Source organism: Glarea lozoyensis, assembly GCF_000409485.1.
Source record: "Glarea lozoyensis ATCC 20868 chromosome Unknown GLAREA14, whole genome shotgun sequence".
In the NCBI taxonomy this organism is placed as follows: domain Eukaryota; kingdom Fungi; phylum Ascomycota; class Leotiomycetes; order Helotiales; family Helotiaceae; genus Glarea; species Glarea lozoyensis.
This window is the reverse complement of record NW_007360988.1, coordinates 1,214,567-1,232,311: the sequence shown is the minus strand read 5'-3', so window position 1 is coordinate 1,232,311 and position 17,745 is coordinate 1,214,567. Positions and strand designations below refer to the sequence as shown.

Below are 17,745 nucleotides of genomic sequence, written 5' to 3'. Positions count from 1 at the left end.
TGACGTAGGCTGCAACTCCCAAAGCGGCGTTAGCACACACCAATCCAGAGCGGTCTTCTCCTCCTTCACTCTGCCAACGAGGGACCGCCTTGCACCGAAACAAATCCTGCTCGTCCCTTTTGGGCCACACAGCAACATCAATACTCATTTCCCTGCATTTGATATCCGTGATCTCCTCAAGGATGGGAGGTGTGAGGATGAGGAGAAATCTACGCGATTCCTGGGCAAAATATCTTCTACAGTTTTTGTTTTGTTTGTTTGTTATTAACAAATCCATCGCATCTCAGCGCAAACACCCCGCCGTGTCAGCGCATATATTCCCCCAATCGTCGCACAAAATCTGATTCTCTCCCGCCCAAACAATTGTAATACCACTCTACTACGTCACTTGCCCTCCCGATCTAAAAGCCAAGGAATCCCGAATCGATATAATAAATCCAGGAAATTTATTTTGGTTCAGCTGGTTTAGGGTGTGGCTATACGCACTAATGGACCTCTACCGAGATGATAGTCTAGAATAGTAGGATTAGAGTCACATGCTTCGGTTTCCATCGCAACGTGGCCGTACTTTAGAGGAGTGGTGGTCTAGTACCTGACTAGAGAGCCTGGAATTGTAGTTAGCGGGGTTAGTGTTTGATCTATAGTTATTACACTAGGAGGTCCCGATCTCAGATGGAGAGTGATTTGACAGGTAGTGTACGGAATTCCCGGAAGTTACTTTCAGATTGCGGCTTTACGTAGCTGTGACATGAGAATTCCAAGAGCTACGGAGATACGTTCATATACAGCTTTTCTAATACTCTTCTTAGGCTATTCATGTAAGTAACACTGTAAGGCAAGTCACTCCGTTTCCCCTTATTATCTTCCCAATTGTTAGGCAGCTTGCTCTGTATAGAACTTCCTATTTTGACAAGTTCTGGTAGGTTTCATTGAGAGGTACAACACATTAATATAATTATAAGTTACATAGATACCTTTTCACATCTAAAGATTATCTTAAACTTAAGCACCTACCTTAGACTAAAAACCAACAAATGAATCACACGAAGGAAAGAGAACTCAATCAAGTGTTTAAATATTTCGATTTTTTTTCCATCCTCCATTTACATATTTACTTTTTATCCATCTCCTACCTTCTTCTCCATCTCCCCTTCACTTTTCTCCAACCCACCACTCATCTTTCCCCTATATCCTATATACACAACACCCTCCACCATCCCTATATCCTAAAATTACACACATCTACAACCTCCCCTCCTCCCAAAACCCACCCTTTTTACCCCCCCAACTTTTTTTTTGGCCAACAAAAAACAACCACCCATATATAAGCCCTCATGAATGCATATAAAACCCCTTTCTCCATCAACAACCCCGTCTCTCCACCCAAAAAATTCCCACCATGAATATATCGCTCGCAATTCAGCGGTCGTACAAACAAAAAAAGGGTATCTGAAAAACGAAAAAAAAACTACAAACGAGATTAAGACAACTACTATATTTACACATATGAGGGGGTATCGCTTAAACAAAAAAAAGAAAGATCCTCGGTCAAGGTACTGTGCTCCCTATCACAACCGCTAAACCTGTTGATTCGGCCACCAGATCTGCCATCTCGCGCGCGTACTAGGATTCATCTCGGCGCCCTCAGCAAGCAAGATGTGTTTAACCTTCGTAAGACGATTACTCTTCTCAATCAGACGATGGCGCAGACTAGTATCGCCCGTCACAGCCGAAATCCTGATCTTCTGCACCGTATCATCGAATTTCGCATGCACGGCAGCGAGCACGCTCCAATCATGACCTTTCGGGCCGCGCGAACAGGAATTCACCATGGCTTTGCGACGGGAGGGGACTTCGAGGCTGAGGATGTAGGTGAGTAGTTCGTCGAGGCCGCGCACGGCGATGTTGTGCGTGAGGGTGTTGCCGTCGCGGTCGAGGACGTGAAGGACCTCGCGGAGCGTCTTGTCGTGTTCGGGGATGAGCACGCGGAGGAGGTCGGTGGTTTGAGAGGGTTTCTCGGGGGATTGACGGTGGTCGTCGTTGCAGCGTTCTTGGGTTACGAGGGCGTGAGCGGCGGTCATGCCGGTGTCGTCGGGGCCGTTACGGTCGCGGCCGGCGGTGCAGGCGCAGATCATTTGGGCAAGATAGGAGTTGCTGTGGGCGTCGGTGCGGTTGCAGATTCGACATTCGAAGTAGGCGCCCATGTAGGAGGTACCACGGGCTCCGCGGGCGATGTCGTGGAAGCCGTAGAGACTCTGGTTGCTGGGCGTACCGTCGCCTTGGGACTGGTAGAGTTTGGTCTCGCTGATTCCGGCTTGGATTCGAGCGTAGTCTGCTGGTGAGATGGCTTTAATCTTGGATGCTGCTTTGCTCATTAACATGACGGCGGTGCGGCCGCTTGTGTCAAAGGTTCGGAGCTGGTGATGTTCATAGGGGAAGACTTCGAGCATTTTGGCGTACATGTGTCGTTCGAGTGGTTGTTGTAATAGATAATGCATCGGTGTACGTCCTTTGATATCTCGTTGAGTAAGCAACAACCCTTCTGGATGTTCCTTAGCCTTGAACCATCCTAAGAAACCAATCAATTCTTCGCCCAGGTCCTGGGGGTCGAGTACGTGGAGAGGATTCTGGCCAAAGACATTCTGACTAGAACCCATATCCAACAGAGGCTGTCTGAAATAATCCATTCCAACCCCAGCAGCCATCAGGAAGTGCAGCGACTGGTTCCCCGCAAAGTCTGGACTGCAAATATCCCTCAACCCAATCATGGCGGTGACGAAAGTGCTGATATCAATGCTCCGTGCTTGAATCATGAGCGCATGCCACTGTGAAAAGCCACAAAGTGTACAAGTGGGAAACGGTACGTTCCAATGAAGTCGACTGTGATCTTTTCCGCAGGGAACAACTCGAAGGAGCTCGTTCCAGGTCCCGGCTCGCGGATCATGTCTCGCTTGTCTCAGCGGTCGTTGTCCAGCGAGGCTGAATCCGTGTGGAATACGGCTTCCCGAACTCACCGAAGAGTTCATGGTAGAAACAGAGTAGCGAGGGGACGAAAATGTCTCGTCGTAATAGCTGTAAGCTGATGGAGCACTTCCAGTCGACCACGTGGCTGTCGAAGCGATAGACATCTGGTCTGAGTCCCGGAAATTGTCCTGCTTCATACTTGGCTGATAATTAGACATTTGATCCATTTCCCGAAAGCTCTCCTGCTTGATACTTGGTTGATAGTTGGACATCTGATCTACTTCTACGAAGTTTTCCTCTTCGATGCTTGGCTGATAATTAGTCATCTGCTCCGGTTCGCTGAAGAGCTCCTGTTTGAGCATTGGTTGGTAGTGAGACATGTGGTCCAGTTCCATAAAGTCTTCCTGTTTGATAGTAGACTGAAAGAGAGGTGAAGGTTTCGGGACCGAATGGTGCGACGTACCTCTTCGAGGCGGAGGAGGTCGTGGAAGAGGTTGCTGAGGAGGTGGACGTTGTGGTGGTAGAAGCTGAGGCGGTAGATGTTGCGGTGGTAGTTGCTGAGGAGGATGTATCGGGTGCTGAGGTGGAGGATGACTAGGTGGAGGGTAGTTTGGTGGTGGTTGTTGCGGTGGAAATAAGAAATCTTGTGGCACCGAGTATGGCTGTTGCGCTGGTTGTGGTGATTGAGAGACCTGGGGACTTGGATGCGGCTGCAAAGGACGGATTGGTAGTCTAGAAGAGTTTACTGAAGATGACGATGACGATTGATAATTAGTTGAATCTGATACCAGCGCAAATAATTCTCGCACGGTCTGCTCTCGTTCGCAGCGATCCACTGGAAGATGCCAATCTTTATACCGGTTCGCATATGTTTTGTAACTATTGATGAATTGAGCAACAGCGCAACAATGGATACTTCAAACACTTACCAGTAGTCCAGGTTCTGTTTCATCGAGTCCCGAATCTGTGGAAAGCTTATCATGGTCATGTACAACCGCACCAATTCGGGCTGATGCACCAATTCCCAATTCTTGTTTGCCCGATTATTATTTGGGTCGCGATGTAATAGGATCTTATGGCACTGAGCCTCCGACAACGAGAAACATTGTTCTCGAGTCGGAAGTGGTGGACTCGTCGGGCTAGGTGAAGCCATATCGAATCAACGGCCGCAACACGCAAATTCCAAGCTGACAGTTCCGCTCCAGTCGTTCCATTCGTCGAAAATGAGGCCTCCGCAGTGGTGCAGTGCAGTTGACGGTACGGACGCAGACCGTTCGACTCGGATACGTGCTTCTATGGAAGGTTCTCTGTGTTCTGTCGCGTCGCGATGGCGAGGTCAATTCTTAGGGGACGGTGGAGTTGCTGGCTGATGCGTCTCGCTTTGTGGGGAGTCGGAAACACAGGTCGCAGAAAGGCTGAATAAGAACGCTGGAATCCTCGACCGCGCAGTCAGTCCCACGAACGAGATGTGTCGCCGGGCAGAGGAGAACAAGTCAAGGGACGCTGGCGATGAAGAAGAACGTCAAGACATGATACAGCATAAATGAGAAGTGCGGACGAGGCGTGCCGTGGAGCGAGGCGAGGTTCAAAGGCAAGCAGGTGGGAAGGGGAAGGGTTTTGCTAGTGACTGGGGATAACTCATTAATGAAGAAATCTGGATCCTGGTCACCGCGAGACCAACCCCTGATCACACCTTCTTTGACCGGTTCCTGCATAACATTTTAAGCCTTTAAGCGTTCTTTCGTGCTCTGCTCTGCTCTGCTGTGAGGACAGAACAGACAGGGGAGAGAACAATTTACTGGGGGGAAACACTCTGGAGGGCCAGACGAGGGTGCGAGGGCACGATGACAGCAAACAAGGATGATCGAGGAGAGTCAATACCGACTTCGAACAATGTGGCGTCTGCACTAGCTCCACTGTAGAAGGCAAGAAGGAAAGAAATCCGTAGGAGCGAGAGCGCGGACTGGATACCGAACCGAGAGAAACTGGAGAGATCCTCTCCCTCTGGCCTGAGCGAATACATGTGCAGGAGGTAATAGAGAGGCGTTAGCGGGCTAGTTACTAGTAACGGTAACTAGACATAGTAACTCGTACTTTTGGCTCGTTCAAGACAACCATAGTAATAGTTTTATTGCTAGAGCACTTGCAAGCTGCTGAGCGCCAGGTGCCATGGTAAGTCGGACGTGATATCAAAGGGGCATAGCTCGGCAAAGTGAGGCACCACCTTTCGCTCAACAGAAAGGGGTTGTCACGGACCTCTGAGGGCTGAAAGCCTGGAAATTCCACTCCATCGCGGTACGGAGAGCGCGTTCTTGGCAGTTTTTTTTGAACTCGCACTGGCGCCCGCTGTCAGACTCAAGACGACTGTGCCGCAACAAAGTCAGGCCGCTTGATGATGATTAGAGCAGTGCAGGGTGAGATACTTTTTAGTCATAGTAAAAAAGTGTCGCTGAGCCTCTGGAGTCTGGACATGATATCCTGGCAAGCGAACACAAAAGAGAACAGGCTGCGAGGCCCGAAATATCGCTCTTTGCTTGCGGTTTGCACGCCTCGGAGCTTCACAGTGGTCTGCATCGAATTGAACGGCTGACAAACAGACTAGTTGAACGGTACTTGAGTGCAGCTGCAAGGCAGCAAAAGAAGCAAGTCGACTCCGTACTCGTACTCTAGCTCCTGTGCGACGTCCTCCGCAACTCTGGAAAAACATCACGTTGGTGGGTTTTGCTAACAGGATCAGTGCCCTGTTGATTGGGGTAATTTGGCAAGATACCGTGACGTTCCTCGGCTGAGTTGAACTGCCATCTGAAAGCTCGCCCGGTAGCCTGGTAGGCGAGAAACAGATTGGTCAACATACGTGGGATGTGTTGTAAAATATATGAAACCAACTAACGATCACGGGCAAATTTCGAGTCCAGGCTCATGAACGTCACAGCTTCTTGAAGCTTTAGATGGGATAGACCCTGAAGATAATAAACTCGCGGCAAACAATTGAATTTCAGCCGCTGAACTCAGTGCTCAGCACTGCCGTGCAACTAAGTTCACCCCGCCGAGGCCCTGAACCTAGAGCCGATCCCCAAAAATCGCAATAATTGCGAAAGAAAAGAGGGTTGAGGAAACCCATAAAAGATTCGACGATTATTATTCAGATGAGAAGCAAATGAGATGTGACGACCACAAAATTCAATTACATCTGAGACGTTCATAGGTGCGGTACAACAAAGCCTGTGTCTATCAACGAAACTATGACCAGATTGAACAATTAATCCCCAAATACAGGGGCACGAGACATTAAAAACGGCACCGATTTGTTGTTTGGTAGGCTAGTGGAAAATCCAAGACCTCGAATCCATTGAAATCTTCATGAATAAGTGGTCAAATATATCCATGGGTGTTTGTTCCACCTTGACGGTTGTGGGGGTACTTGTGACATCGTGAGGTCCCAGTAGGATTCACGTCGCCGTCAGCAAAGTGAAGGGCCTCATTTCCACCATTTCGCTAACATATTCACATATGGCAATGGCATAAACAAAAGCGTCCGCCTTTCACTTGGGGGAGTCTACGAAAGGGATTCTAACGAGATTTGTTGCTTGCTCGGAGAGAAATGTGCTCATAATAGACAGGACCAGGTACGTATCTTTACAGGCTCTCGAATGTTCTTATCGATGATCAATTGCCTGAAAAACATAGATATCGCGAATAATACCGTTGCTTCAACCCCAAGATCTTCAAGCTAGATGATGTCCAAACGGAGGCCTTGCTCCATCCGTTAGTTAAAGATCGTACCCCACAGTCTTAGCCAAGGGCTCCTATCAATGGCTACCATCGCCTTCATCTGGCAGGGGCTCGCGGAAGTTGAGCAACGATAACCGGCATCTTGATCTGAACACGTTCCGTAGAAAAAAAGCAAAGGTTGCGACAGATTCTTGGGATTGATTCTGACGTTGCAATTAGCTTTCAATGGGAGGAATCCATTGGTACTGCTTGATAGCCAGAAAGCCAATTCTCATCATCCACGTTTCTGGAACATATGCGTGAGCTCTCACCTGCATATCTTTGTGCGGCATGCCGGGTTGCCCGCAGCAGAATTTGTTCCCGCCTTCCAAATCGGCTTTTCAATCGTGCTCCCGTATTTACTCTGACTTGGTCTGCGTTTGAGCCGGATGCGGAAAGCACAGCTGATTCATCTCCATACTCAAACCAAGTTCTCGGGTGGTGGGAGCCACATCACAGCATTGAAGCCATCTGAACAACAACAAGCATTTCGAGTAGGACAAAAGTACTTCGAAGTATATGAAACAGAAAAGCGAACCAGTCTTGTCATCCCCAAAGCCCGGGATACGCACCACAAAGTTTAAAATAGCTTTGGGTCCGAGAGCTGCCCAAAAACGTCGACCTGCATAGGTGGAGAATGAAACGATATTGAAGCATTGTAGTGTGCTCATAGTTCTTGGGTATTATGGTTGATAAATGCACAGTACTTAGCCAACCAATCTGATAACAGTTGCTGCAACCGAATCGAGAAATGATGTGAGTCCGTGACTCGCCTATAATCAGAGAATCAAGCACATGAGCATCGTTATCTGTTGAAAGAGTTAGAAAAGCAAAGGTCCGCTCTATAGTGAGGCCGATTATTCTCTTTGGCTAAATTTCAAGAAAATAGCTCTACATAGAGCAATTGAACTAGCAATAATTCGCGATATTTCTTTGGATGAGGAGGACGCAACGGTGACTCCACCTGAGCTATCAAAGGGCCTGACTCTGCAATGCAATTCTGTACAGAAAGGTCTGGTCAGGCAAAAGTGTATTAGATGGGGTGGTGTATGTAAGGACCAAAACATATGCGCTCCAATGAAAGGCTGGACAGAATAGCAACCGGAATGTATATTGCATAACAACGAAAACAATGAGACGATACGATTGAAAGTAGAATGTCAGTAGGTGTTGTTTTTGATCTTTGCATATCACAAGGACATTGAGTTGTTGACTTGAGAGCATTTCTTTGAAGGGAAGTATATTGACTTTCGCACAGACCACCTGGTCCTGGAGGAATTCTTATGCAATAGTTATGCACGTTACCAACAGGGTAGCAATGCAAATTATGCCAAGTCTCCGTCGCGTTCGCGAAGGAAGTCAATTTGCAACACAATACAAGATTTGAGACTCAATCACCCAACGACAAAGCTCCTTCAGCTTTGATATCCCGCTTAATAGATATACAGGTGAAAAGTGGGTCTTGGATGTCAATGGCCATTCACCATTGTCAACAATAGTAAATAGTAGGTAATTGTTAACCTAGACCCCAGTTTATATTTTCTAACACATATCTAATGTACTTCCTCAAGTCAAAAATTCATCAGTCAGTTTATGAGTTTTCACGCCAAATGATTACATGTTTCAGCTTTTAAAGGTCATGTGATATCTTGAGCAAACAGAGCAGCAAACGGTTACAAACCTAGACCAAAGTACTTGCAACATCAGACGACGACGAGGCATGTTGAAAGGTTGCAATGCCCCCAGTCAAGGACTATATCATCGATCTGACTAAGGACGATGGTTCTGACGAGGAGCTTCCAAGGCTCAACAACCCAACGCGAAGGTCTACGGTGGCTGAGCCCATAGAAATTTCGGATTCGGAATCAGACTCTTCCTCACCTCAGCCGTTGGTATCTCAGCCAAAGCTGAAAATACTCCCAGCGAGGTCGGAAACCAGGAAGAGAGGTGGTGGACATATAGGACGTGAAGCACGTGCCTCGAAACGTGTCTCGACAAGACCAGGAAGTTCTGACGGCGAAGCCTCTACACAGTCAAATTTACAGTTTAAGACTTCACCAGTAACGGCTCAGAGGCTACCAGCTTCTAAGTTTGCCCCTCCAGCAAAATTCATAAATCCACAGACCAAGGGGCTCTCAAAAGACTCGGCCACACAGTCTGAAGGATCGATTCCCTTTCAATCAAGTGGACGTATAATCAAAGCCAAGTCCTCTCGGGAACTCAATTTACAGAACGAATTCCCAAATCTTCCAGGGATAAACAACTTTACCATTCCAAATCGCCAGAAAGCACCCCGTCGTGAAGTGCGCCCGTCTCGTGAGGTCACACAGCGTTTAAGTACCGTATCTTCCAAAGTTTCAGAGGCTGGCATCAGTCAAGATGAACGCACTTCTTCTTCATCTTTGAGCTTTGGGTTATATAAAGTGAAGTCTTCAGGAAAACGAAGAGCTCGGTCCAACGGGCGAGATGATCCCGCCATTGAACGCTTGCTTATGCTGGAAGACCTTCGAGGGTCTCAAGATTTAAGTTCAAAAGACATTGATCCGCCAACTAATGAAGGAACTGGGGTACCAAATTCATCTTCTGATAGTCGAGAAGCAACACCGTCCTCGGAGTTGCCTAGTGCATCACAACCAAAAGCAAATGCTAATACAATTACGTCAAAGTCTCTCCGTTCAAAGGATAATATACATATTACGACCGCTGAGATTCAGGAGCTGCTTTTGGAATTCGTTCAAGAGCTACGAGACAACCATTCGGCAACAGTGGATATATTACTTCGAAGTGCGAGGACGCATATTCAATCAGTCACGAGATCGTATGATGAGGTGTCACCATTTGCCGCAATGAAGAGTGTGGAGATTGATCCTGATGATCGAAAATCCTCCAAAAAGGCTTCGATTGCGGTCGATACATTTGTAAGTGCAATTCAAAAACTGTCGCTACTATGACTGACATATATCAGACGCCCAATGGCGGCGCGAAATATCATAAAACACGAACTAGGATTCTAACTAAATCTTTCAAATCAGAGGTAAAACGTGTTCCTCGATACGGAGATGTAACCATGGTCCGTCGAAATATATTAACTCCGGATGGTGAGAAGCTCCGATTCATTCCATTTCTGGAGAATGATGAGGATCCGGTTGGGAGAAATGGACAGCGATTACAAAAGGAGCTTCAGTCTGCCTACAAAACAGCTGATAACGAATCTAGTAGAGATAAGGAGGATCGTAACCTACTTTTCTCAAATCTCGACTGGTGGCTCGAGGAGCTTCCTATGCCATGTACGAGACGAATACTAGAGCAATACCTTATAAAGGAAGATACGGCATTAGGAAAGAGCTTTCGAGATGGCCTCCTAAAAGGACTAGGAGGCACCTTGCCCCCAGCTCTTCACAAAATGGCCTCTCGCTTCTCAGACGCTTGGCAAATTGTCCATAGAATTTCCCTTCGAGAAGTAATCTTGTCGAATGAGCGAATCCTGGAATTGAGCGAACTTATTCGAAAACCAAATCGCAAAAGTCTCGATGCAAATGCCACTACATCGCCACTTGCTCATTTGGAAACGTACATTACTTTAACTTGTCAGATTTGCTCCGCGGTTGATTGCCAAAGCCACGGAGAATATACATGGGAGCGAGCACCCGAATTTGGAGATGAAGGCCAAAAATTGCAGTCGGAGAATATGAATTATCTGACTGCTCCACAGCGACTTACTATGCAACCAGCTGAGCTACTGAGAAAGTACAACGAGAGAGTAGCTGTAGAAGAAGAAGAGTCTAGCTATAACGACAATGTACCTAAAAAGTGCTCCCCCGAATGCAGGCATTCCTCACGGAGTCGACCTAGCGATTCTCCAGATTTTAGTCCACCACAGTTGGAAAATATTCATCTAATGACGATTACAATCAGGAATCGACAACGTCGATCTTGTACCATTGCAGAGGCTCTTAGTCTGCCCTGCTGGAAAGTACATGCAGAGATCGAGAAGTTTGAAAGTGAAGGTGGTTTGGATTTACATCTAGATCAATCACCTGTCTCCCACGCCCGTGCCAAACGTCCAGAGTGGTATGACAGTAGAAAGAAAACCTTAAAAGGAGACTGGCAAAAAGTAACTTCTGCTCACGCTCATGAAGAAATGAGCCAAGCGAATCCAGTAAGTTCTCATCACAATCTCACTCAAGCATGTCTAACTCGCCCAGTGTACCCATTCGGGGCCATGTTCGACGTCTTGTCCTTGTGTTGAAGCCAACATACTCTGCGAATCTTTCTGTAGCTGTCCGAAAGACTGTCCCCGCCGCTTTACAGGATGTTCATGTCTACAACTTACCGGGCTATGTTGCAACTCCGAAAACTGCATCTGTATCCAACTGAACCGCGAATGCGGTCCCTTATGCAACTCCTGCGGCGCCGTCGAACGCATCAACCCAGCCGTTCGCTACGACGATACACTCTTCGAAACCGGCTGCCAGAACGTATCCATCCAGCGAAACGTCTCCAAACGTCTCATCATTGGCGAAAGCGAAATTGCTGGATTCGGCTGTTACACCGCAGAAGCCATTCGCAAAGGAAGCTTCGTGAGCGAGTATAAAGGGGAGATTATATCCAATCTCGAAGCCGACAGGCGGGGTATCGTCTACGACCGCAAATACCTCTCTTTTCTCTTCGATCTCAATAGCGAATGGGTCATCGATGCCGCACGGTTCGGGAACAAAACGCGTTACTTTAATCACGCGGCGACTACCGCAGACGGGCTGAACATCGAAGCTAAAATCTACTGGGTTAACGGGGAGCATCGGATCAAATTCGTCGCGTTACGAGATATCGAACCGGGCGAAGAGTTACTATTCAACTACGGCAAGAAATTCGCTGAGAAACACGGCTTGGATAAGAAACTACCGAAGGTGAGGGAGAGCACGAAGAAAGGTGTTGTGACCGGGGAAGAAGCGCTGGATTTGTTGGACGGCGTGGATAAGAGGAGGAAGGACCAACGCGGGGTTTTTGCGGAGAGCGGGACGGGGACGGGGATGGCGAGGAAACAGCAGAAGGCGAGGAAGAGCGCGCCGAATTTGGGGGGGAGTGATGAGGAGGCTGAGGAGGAGAGGATCAGGTTGGAGCTTGAGGAGGCGGAGGATGATGAGGAGGATTATGAGGAGGGGGGACCGCCGAGGAAATCGACGAGACGGAGGATGAGGCCGTTGAAGTATAGTAGATGATTCGGTTTAGATGTGAGTGCGTGATTTTAGATATGCTATATAATAATTCATCCCATTCCCTTCCCAATTCTCAGCTTCGTCTCCTGGATAACTTAAAATAACTAATCCCCACACCACCCTAACCCACATGCTCTAACCCCATTCCAACATTTGTTGCACATCGAACTTTTATACGACGCAAGGCTCGCCCTAACTCCATGCCCTTAAAACGCAGACGCCGAACTAAAATAGGGGGTTGAGTTGAGAAAGCGGAGAAATAGGTTCGTTGCCGAGGGAGATCGGCAGATGGGGGGTTTGGGAAAGATGTATGTCGATCTTGGTGTTGCCGGTGGGGAATGGAGATAGCGTTGTTGGTTGCATGAGGGATTACGAATGGGGGCAGGACGAATGAGGTGAGTTATGCGAGCATTGGTTATGGTTCGAGGATGAGTTGGATGTACAAAATTATTTATATGTATAAACGCGCGATTACAATTACTTCATTTAACCAGAGATTAAAGGACATATCAAACAACCTTCTTCCCTCCACCCCCCTCATACCTCACACCCCTCGTAATATTCCCAAAAACCGAACCCCACGCATCAGCGAAATAACTACTTCGAGGCTGCCACGGTCCGCGATCGCCAGTCTTGGGCAGGATTCCCTTTGCTTTCTCCACATACGTGCTATTCAGATCCAGCAACTTCATTTCCTTCATACCGTCCCACTGCGGATCTCTCGCCTCGATGTTACCATTGACTTTCAATTTCTCCTCGCTGCCGGTGATATAACCATTTGACGAAGGCGACGACGTGCGACCGAGCGATGGCGTTGCGGAAGTGAGGTTCATAGACTCCATGCGTTTGAGAATCCGACAGATCAGCAGAGCAGCAGTGTCTGAACCAAGCGTCCACGAAGCGTTTGTGTATCCTATGATCACGGCCGCGTTGGGGACATCTTGGATCATGGTGTTTTTCCAGAGGAATTTCTCGTTTGGATTTACGTGTTTGCCGTCGATACTTATTTTTGTGCCGCCCGCGAGCATGATTTTGAGACCCGTCGCCGTGATGATGATGTCTGCGTCGATTTCCTTGCCGGAGTCCATGATGAGACCGGTTTCGGTGACGGATTTGATGTTGCCGGTTACGATGTCTGTGTTGCCGTTTTTGAGCGCCGTGTAGAAGTCGCCGTCGGGACAGACGCAGAGACGTTGTTCCCAGGGATTGTAGCGCGGTTTGAAGTGAGGGTCGAGTGGGATGTTCTTTGGGAGATTTTGCTGTGCTTGTTTGTGCATTATCTTTCGGGCGGCGTTTGGAAAGGCTCTGCAAAATTGGAAGAAGATGTAGGGTTGGATGAGGTATTTCCAGCGCATGATTCGACTTGCTACCCAAGCTGGGAAGAATCGTCTTATCAGATTACCAGTGGGATCTTCGGCTGGCAGAGCTAGAATGTATGTCGGTGAGCGTTGAACCATTGTGACAGATGCTGCTTTCTTCGCAGCGACCGGAAATATTGTAATAGCTGTAGCACCAGAACCAATGATGACCATCTTCTTGCCGGTGTAGTCCAGATCTTCCGGCCAAAATTGAGGATGTATTGTCTGTCCTTTGAAAGCCTCAAGATTGGGAATGTTGGCTTTGAGAGGCTCGTCATAGTCGTAGTAACCAGTTGAGAAAACCACAAATCGTGCCTTCAATTTCCCCGAGCTTCCTTTATTTTTACTTTCTGTAGATAGGAACCATTTTTGCTCATCAGACCCCCAATCTGCTGCGACTAATTTTGTGTTGTACTGAATCTTCTTATCGATACCAAATTCCTCAGCTGATTCCCGAATATAGTTCCGAATGGAATCGCCATCAGCAATCGCCTTTGCTGCCAACCAAGGGCGCCATGGAAATCCAAACGTATGTAGATCGGAGTCCGATCGAATTCCAGGATATCGGAAGAGATCCCAGGTACCTCCTATTGCATTGCGAGCCTCGATAATGGTATATGTATAGCCGGGAAGCTGGGTTTGAACTCTATAAGCCGCATTGATGCCAGAAAGACCGGCACCGACAATAACTACATCGAATTCCTCCGTATTAGGAGTTGAAATGGAACCCATATTGTGGCGTGATGGCTGGTTACACGGCTCCGTTGCCACGTCGCTAGATTTCGTGATGAAGAAGGAAATGAAGTTAAATGTTTCAACGAGAAAAGAGCAGGCTTATTCATATAAAATCCTAATTCTCGTTCAAAGTAAATTATCAAGCCGAGGCGAAAATGTTTGGAGGGGTCGACAAAGGAGGGTTGCGGCCTCGAGCCATGACGGCGATAATGTACCAGAGGTTCACTAAGGTACGCAACTAGATGCCGAGGCACACATTTATGTGGCTTTCCCCGCGGGTGCGCACATTGGGGCCGTGGAAACCGTGTGGTTGGATACGCGCGGTAGATCCTTTTGAGATGGCTTCCTCGGTGGAGAGAGCTAAGTCTATCTAGGCAAGCTGGCTCGATGAATACTGGTGGGGGATTTGTATTATTCGGATGTTTATAAATGCCGACCATAATTGTTTGAGAAACCGCAGCAGAAATACTCAAAAACGGAAACTAGATGTAACGGGGATAATTCTGCTCGAGTCGGACGAGTACATCAAAACTTCTGGAACAGATTCATCATATTATTATCTAGATACAGAACTTTCTGTGTAACATCGGAGATGTACATAGTCTTACTTTGCGACACCTACATGTAGCCAAAGTGATAGAGACATAACTTTCTACATGTTGTAGATACTCGACAATTTATATTGACTCTCGTACTGCCTGGAGACCAGATCATAAGCTACGAAAGGGGCAGAATGGCTATCTGCAGATCCGATAAATCTGTAGATCCATCTATCTGTCTTTACTGTACTGGTATCATAGCGAAACTACAAACAAGTAAATAATTAGAAGCAAAGAATAAACTTAACTAACACAGCACATTCATACCAGCACCATGGGTATTCTGGATATCTTTTCTGAGACCCAGAACCTTCCAGCCGAGGTTCATCGAACAGGATTCTTTCCAGCTGCCTTGAATAGAGAAACTAGCCAATTACTTCCCAGCCAGCTCTGCTACGCTCGGGAACACATTGAAACCCGACGGCACAATGAGTCTTCAGTCTATTCGCGAGGTATGTAGTCGAGATAAGACTAACATTACGCGAGTTGGGAGTCGTGGACTTGTACGTATGATGATACGACCTTCGCAGAGGTTCGAACAAGCACAACACCACAAGGCAGCAACTTCGTTGACGACGAATCCTGCTTCGTGACCGCTCGTTCGCGCTTGTATTTCAATGTGTATCCGTCAATCTCGGACTGCTATGCTATTGCACCTATTGTTTTCGTGATCCTCTTTTAGGGAATGTCGCGTCGCAAACGGGAGGGTGTTCAAGGATGGTGGTTCGTGTGGATGAGCGCGTCTGCGGATTCGCGAATCAGTACGAAAGGAGTATTCTTGTTGTCATCATATTCGATCGAGAGTACAGAAAAACGTCGGGCTTCTGTAGAACAGTAAGGATGTGGTGAAATTAATGTTCTTACGCTGACGATCTCCAGGATTTGACTGGGATAAGGCTCAGAGTCTTACAGCCTGAGGCATCAACATTGATGTCTTCATCGCCTTTCTTCCTCCTCCTCTTGAACTTGACAATAACAACTTCCCACCCGTTGAAAGATCCTGCCAGCTTCTGCTACCATACTCGTGGCTTTGTTGGACTCCAGAAACAACAATTTCTTTAACTATTCTCTATTGTTTTGGCTGTCAGAGTTGATTCTAAGTGAAGTACATATTCTATTCTGCTTTGCGAAAACATGGGAGGGATTGAGCACACTATTCTGATACTCAGCTCTCATCACTACAACGACACAGATTTCTTAAGAGCTCATACGGGAGAACATGATCAAGTTTCGAAACTCCCATCAGGAAATACACTTTTCCATTCTATTCACGCATCATGCATATTGTTTCGTATTCCTTTCGTCCTTCTTTTGCTATGCTTATGACCTCCAAAAGTTCCTGCCAGCACCTTACTTCATCATCCAGATCAGAAAATTCTCAATTGTCATTTCCTCTGCTTCTCCGCAATATCACGCGCGCGTCAGTTCGTGATTAAACGTGGCTGCTACTGCCTTCATCGACGTTTCGTAATCGCTACCTGTGGCAACGAACGCAGAAAGAGCGTTCCATGAGCTCCCAAGATCTATCTGCTGCGACTTTGAGATCTGTTCCATCTCTTGTTTCTGTGCAGACAGACAATCTCTATCATTCGTTCATCCATTGTTAACACTTTCGACAATCGTTATCATACTTCATTCGCTACGTCAACAGCTTAATAGCAACTCCTATCTGGTTGTTTCGATTTCCATCATCATCATGTCGAAGTTTGCACCACTACTGCATTATTTTCATTTCCGAACAGTCTTCGAGCTGGCAATCTGCTCCATCAGTTCAAAAGCATGTGTCGAAGGAACAGCTGTGGAGAACCGGTCCCAACTCAGTTTTCAGGAGAAAAGCAAAAAGACAGAATTGACCAAAGATAGTTGTGAGATCAAAGATCCCCTTTTGCTCAAGCAAATTCTAATCCATCTTGCTCTAGTGTCGGAACACATCAAAACAATGCTCATTAATGAGAATTTTATGAGCTCGTCATTGGACGGAGAAAAACAAACGCCTGGTACGCCGACCAACAACGCTGAAGAACTCCACGATCCAAGTTCAATCTCCGAAATCGAAAATTGGCAAGTTGATGTTCAGAACGAGGAAACTGGGAACCCAAGAGACCCAAGACGCTTGGCCGGGACAGATTCAAGCGGTTCTCATGGTCCATTTTTCAGGACATACATCACATCACCAGTCATTCAAATTGATCTTGAAATTAGAGAGAATATCAATAGTATCATGACGAGGTTCCAACGCCTTTGCGAAATCTTGACCGACAATTATGATTTTCTCAAAGACAACAGGGAAGGTCGACGGAAAGACAACGAAGGCGAGAGTTTACGACTCCGAGTGTATGTCGTTGCTAAGAATCGAAATGGAAATGACATATCCAAGGATCTTATGGTTCAGCCAACTGTCAGATTCATGGCAACTGCTTGGGCTCTAGAGAAAAGACTGAATGACCTTCTTCCTGATTACACGCAGTGGAATACCTTGGCACGACCTTTGTCGAAAACAGCTAATCTCAATGAAAGCTATTATGCTAACCTATCGACAATCTTCAGATGCGACGAGTTAAGTATAGTCTTTCAAACTAATGTCGAGTAATGAGGTTCGTGGCGTTCAACTCATTACCCCTATTTCCACTCAATCATTATTACTTATCGATTACCCAACTCTGTTTTCTGATCCCTAACTGACCCAGAATTCCGCAATGGCCTATTCTGGCAAACAATTTGAGGACAACGAACCATCTCCCATGTTCGAATTTAATCAACACGATTCAACTCTCGACCCCACTCGAATTATCAACTGGATCCAAGTGTGTGTCGCTCTTATCAAAGACGCTCATGAACTAGACCCCGAAGACAGAACATTAAAAGTCGATCTTAACAATGACGTGGAATTGCGTGGAGATACAAGGACCTTTTTGCGTCGATTCGGATTGGATCACAGCGTTGTGGACTTTTATGCTCCTAAGATTTCGTGTCTTTCGAGGCGAGAGGAAAGGAGAATGCGCAGGGCGGCCAAGGCCAAAGAGCCGAAGCAGCTTGGAAATCACACCAGATAGAAAAAAAAAAAATTAGGGAAGTGACAGGTGTAGTTTACTTTTCTTGCTA

At 47.0% G+C, this 17,745-nt stretch overlaps 5 protein-coding genes across 5 annotated transcripts; 3 read left to right on the top strand and 2 right to left on the bottom strand.

The window, feature by feature from the left end:
• Positions 1-1,577: 1,577 nt before the first annotated feature.
• On the bottom strand, positions 1,578-3,916 carry GLAREA_06994 (uncharacterized protein; the record flags this gene model as incomplete). Its single annotated transcript, XM_008080942.1, has 2 exons — positions 1,578-3,843; positions 3,894-3,916. 2 exons carry the CDS (start codon positions 3,914-3,916, stop codon positions 1,578-1,580), a joined length of 2,289 nt encoding a protein of 762 aa, XP_008079133.1.
• Positions 3,917-8,471: 4,555 nt separating this feature from the next.
• On the top strand, positions 8,472-11,954 carry GLAREA_06993 (SET; the record flags this gene model as incomplete). Its single annotated transcript, XM_008080941.1, has 3 exons — positions 8,472-9,653; positions 9,701-10,894; positions 10,941-11,954. 3 exons carry the CDS (start codon positions 8,472-8,474, stop codon positions 11,952-11,954), a joined length of 3,390 nt encoding a protein of 1,129 aa, XP_008079132.1.
• Positions 11,955-12,460: 506 nt separating this feature from the next.
• Positions 12,461-14,041, bottom strand: GLAREA_06992 (FAD/NAD(P)-binding protein; the record flags this gene model as incomplete). The annotated part of the gene is made up of 1 exon (XM_008080940.1): positions 12,461-14,041. One exon carries the CDS (start codon positions 14,039-14,041, stop codon positions 12,461-12,463), a length of 1,581 nt encoding a protein of 526 aa, XP_008079131.1.
• Positions 14,042-16,582: 2,541 nt separating this feature from the next.
• Positions 16,583-17,233, top strand: GLAREA_06991 (uncharacterized protein; the record flags this gene model as incomplete). The annotated part of the gene is made up of 1 exon (XM_008080939.1): positions 16,583-17,233. One exon carries the CDS (start codon positions 16,583-16,585, stop codon positions 17,231-17,233), a length of 651 nt encoding a protein of 216 aa, XP_008079130.1.
• A 106-nt stretch (positions 17,234-17,339) lies between these two features.
• Positions 17,340-17,696, top strand: GLAREA_06990 (uncharacterized protein; the record flags this gene model as incomplete). The annotated part of the gene is made up of 1 exon (XM_008080938.1): positions 17,340-17,696. One exon carries the CDS (start codon positions 17,340-17,342, stop codon positions 17,694-17,696), a length of 357 nt encoding a protein of 118 aa, XP_008079129.1.
• Between the last annotated feature and the right edge of the window lie 49 nt (positions 17,697-17,745).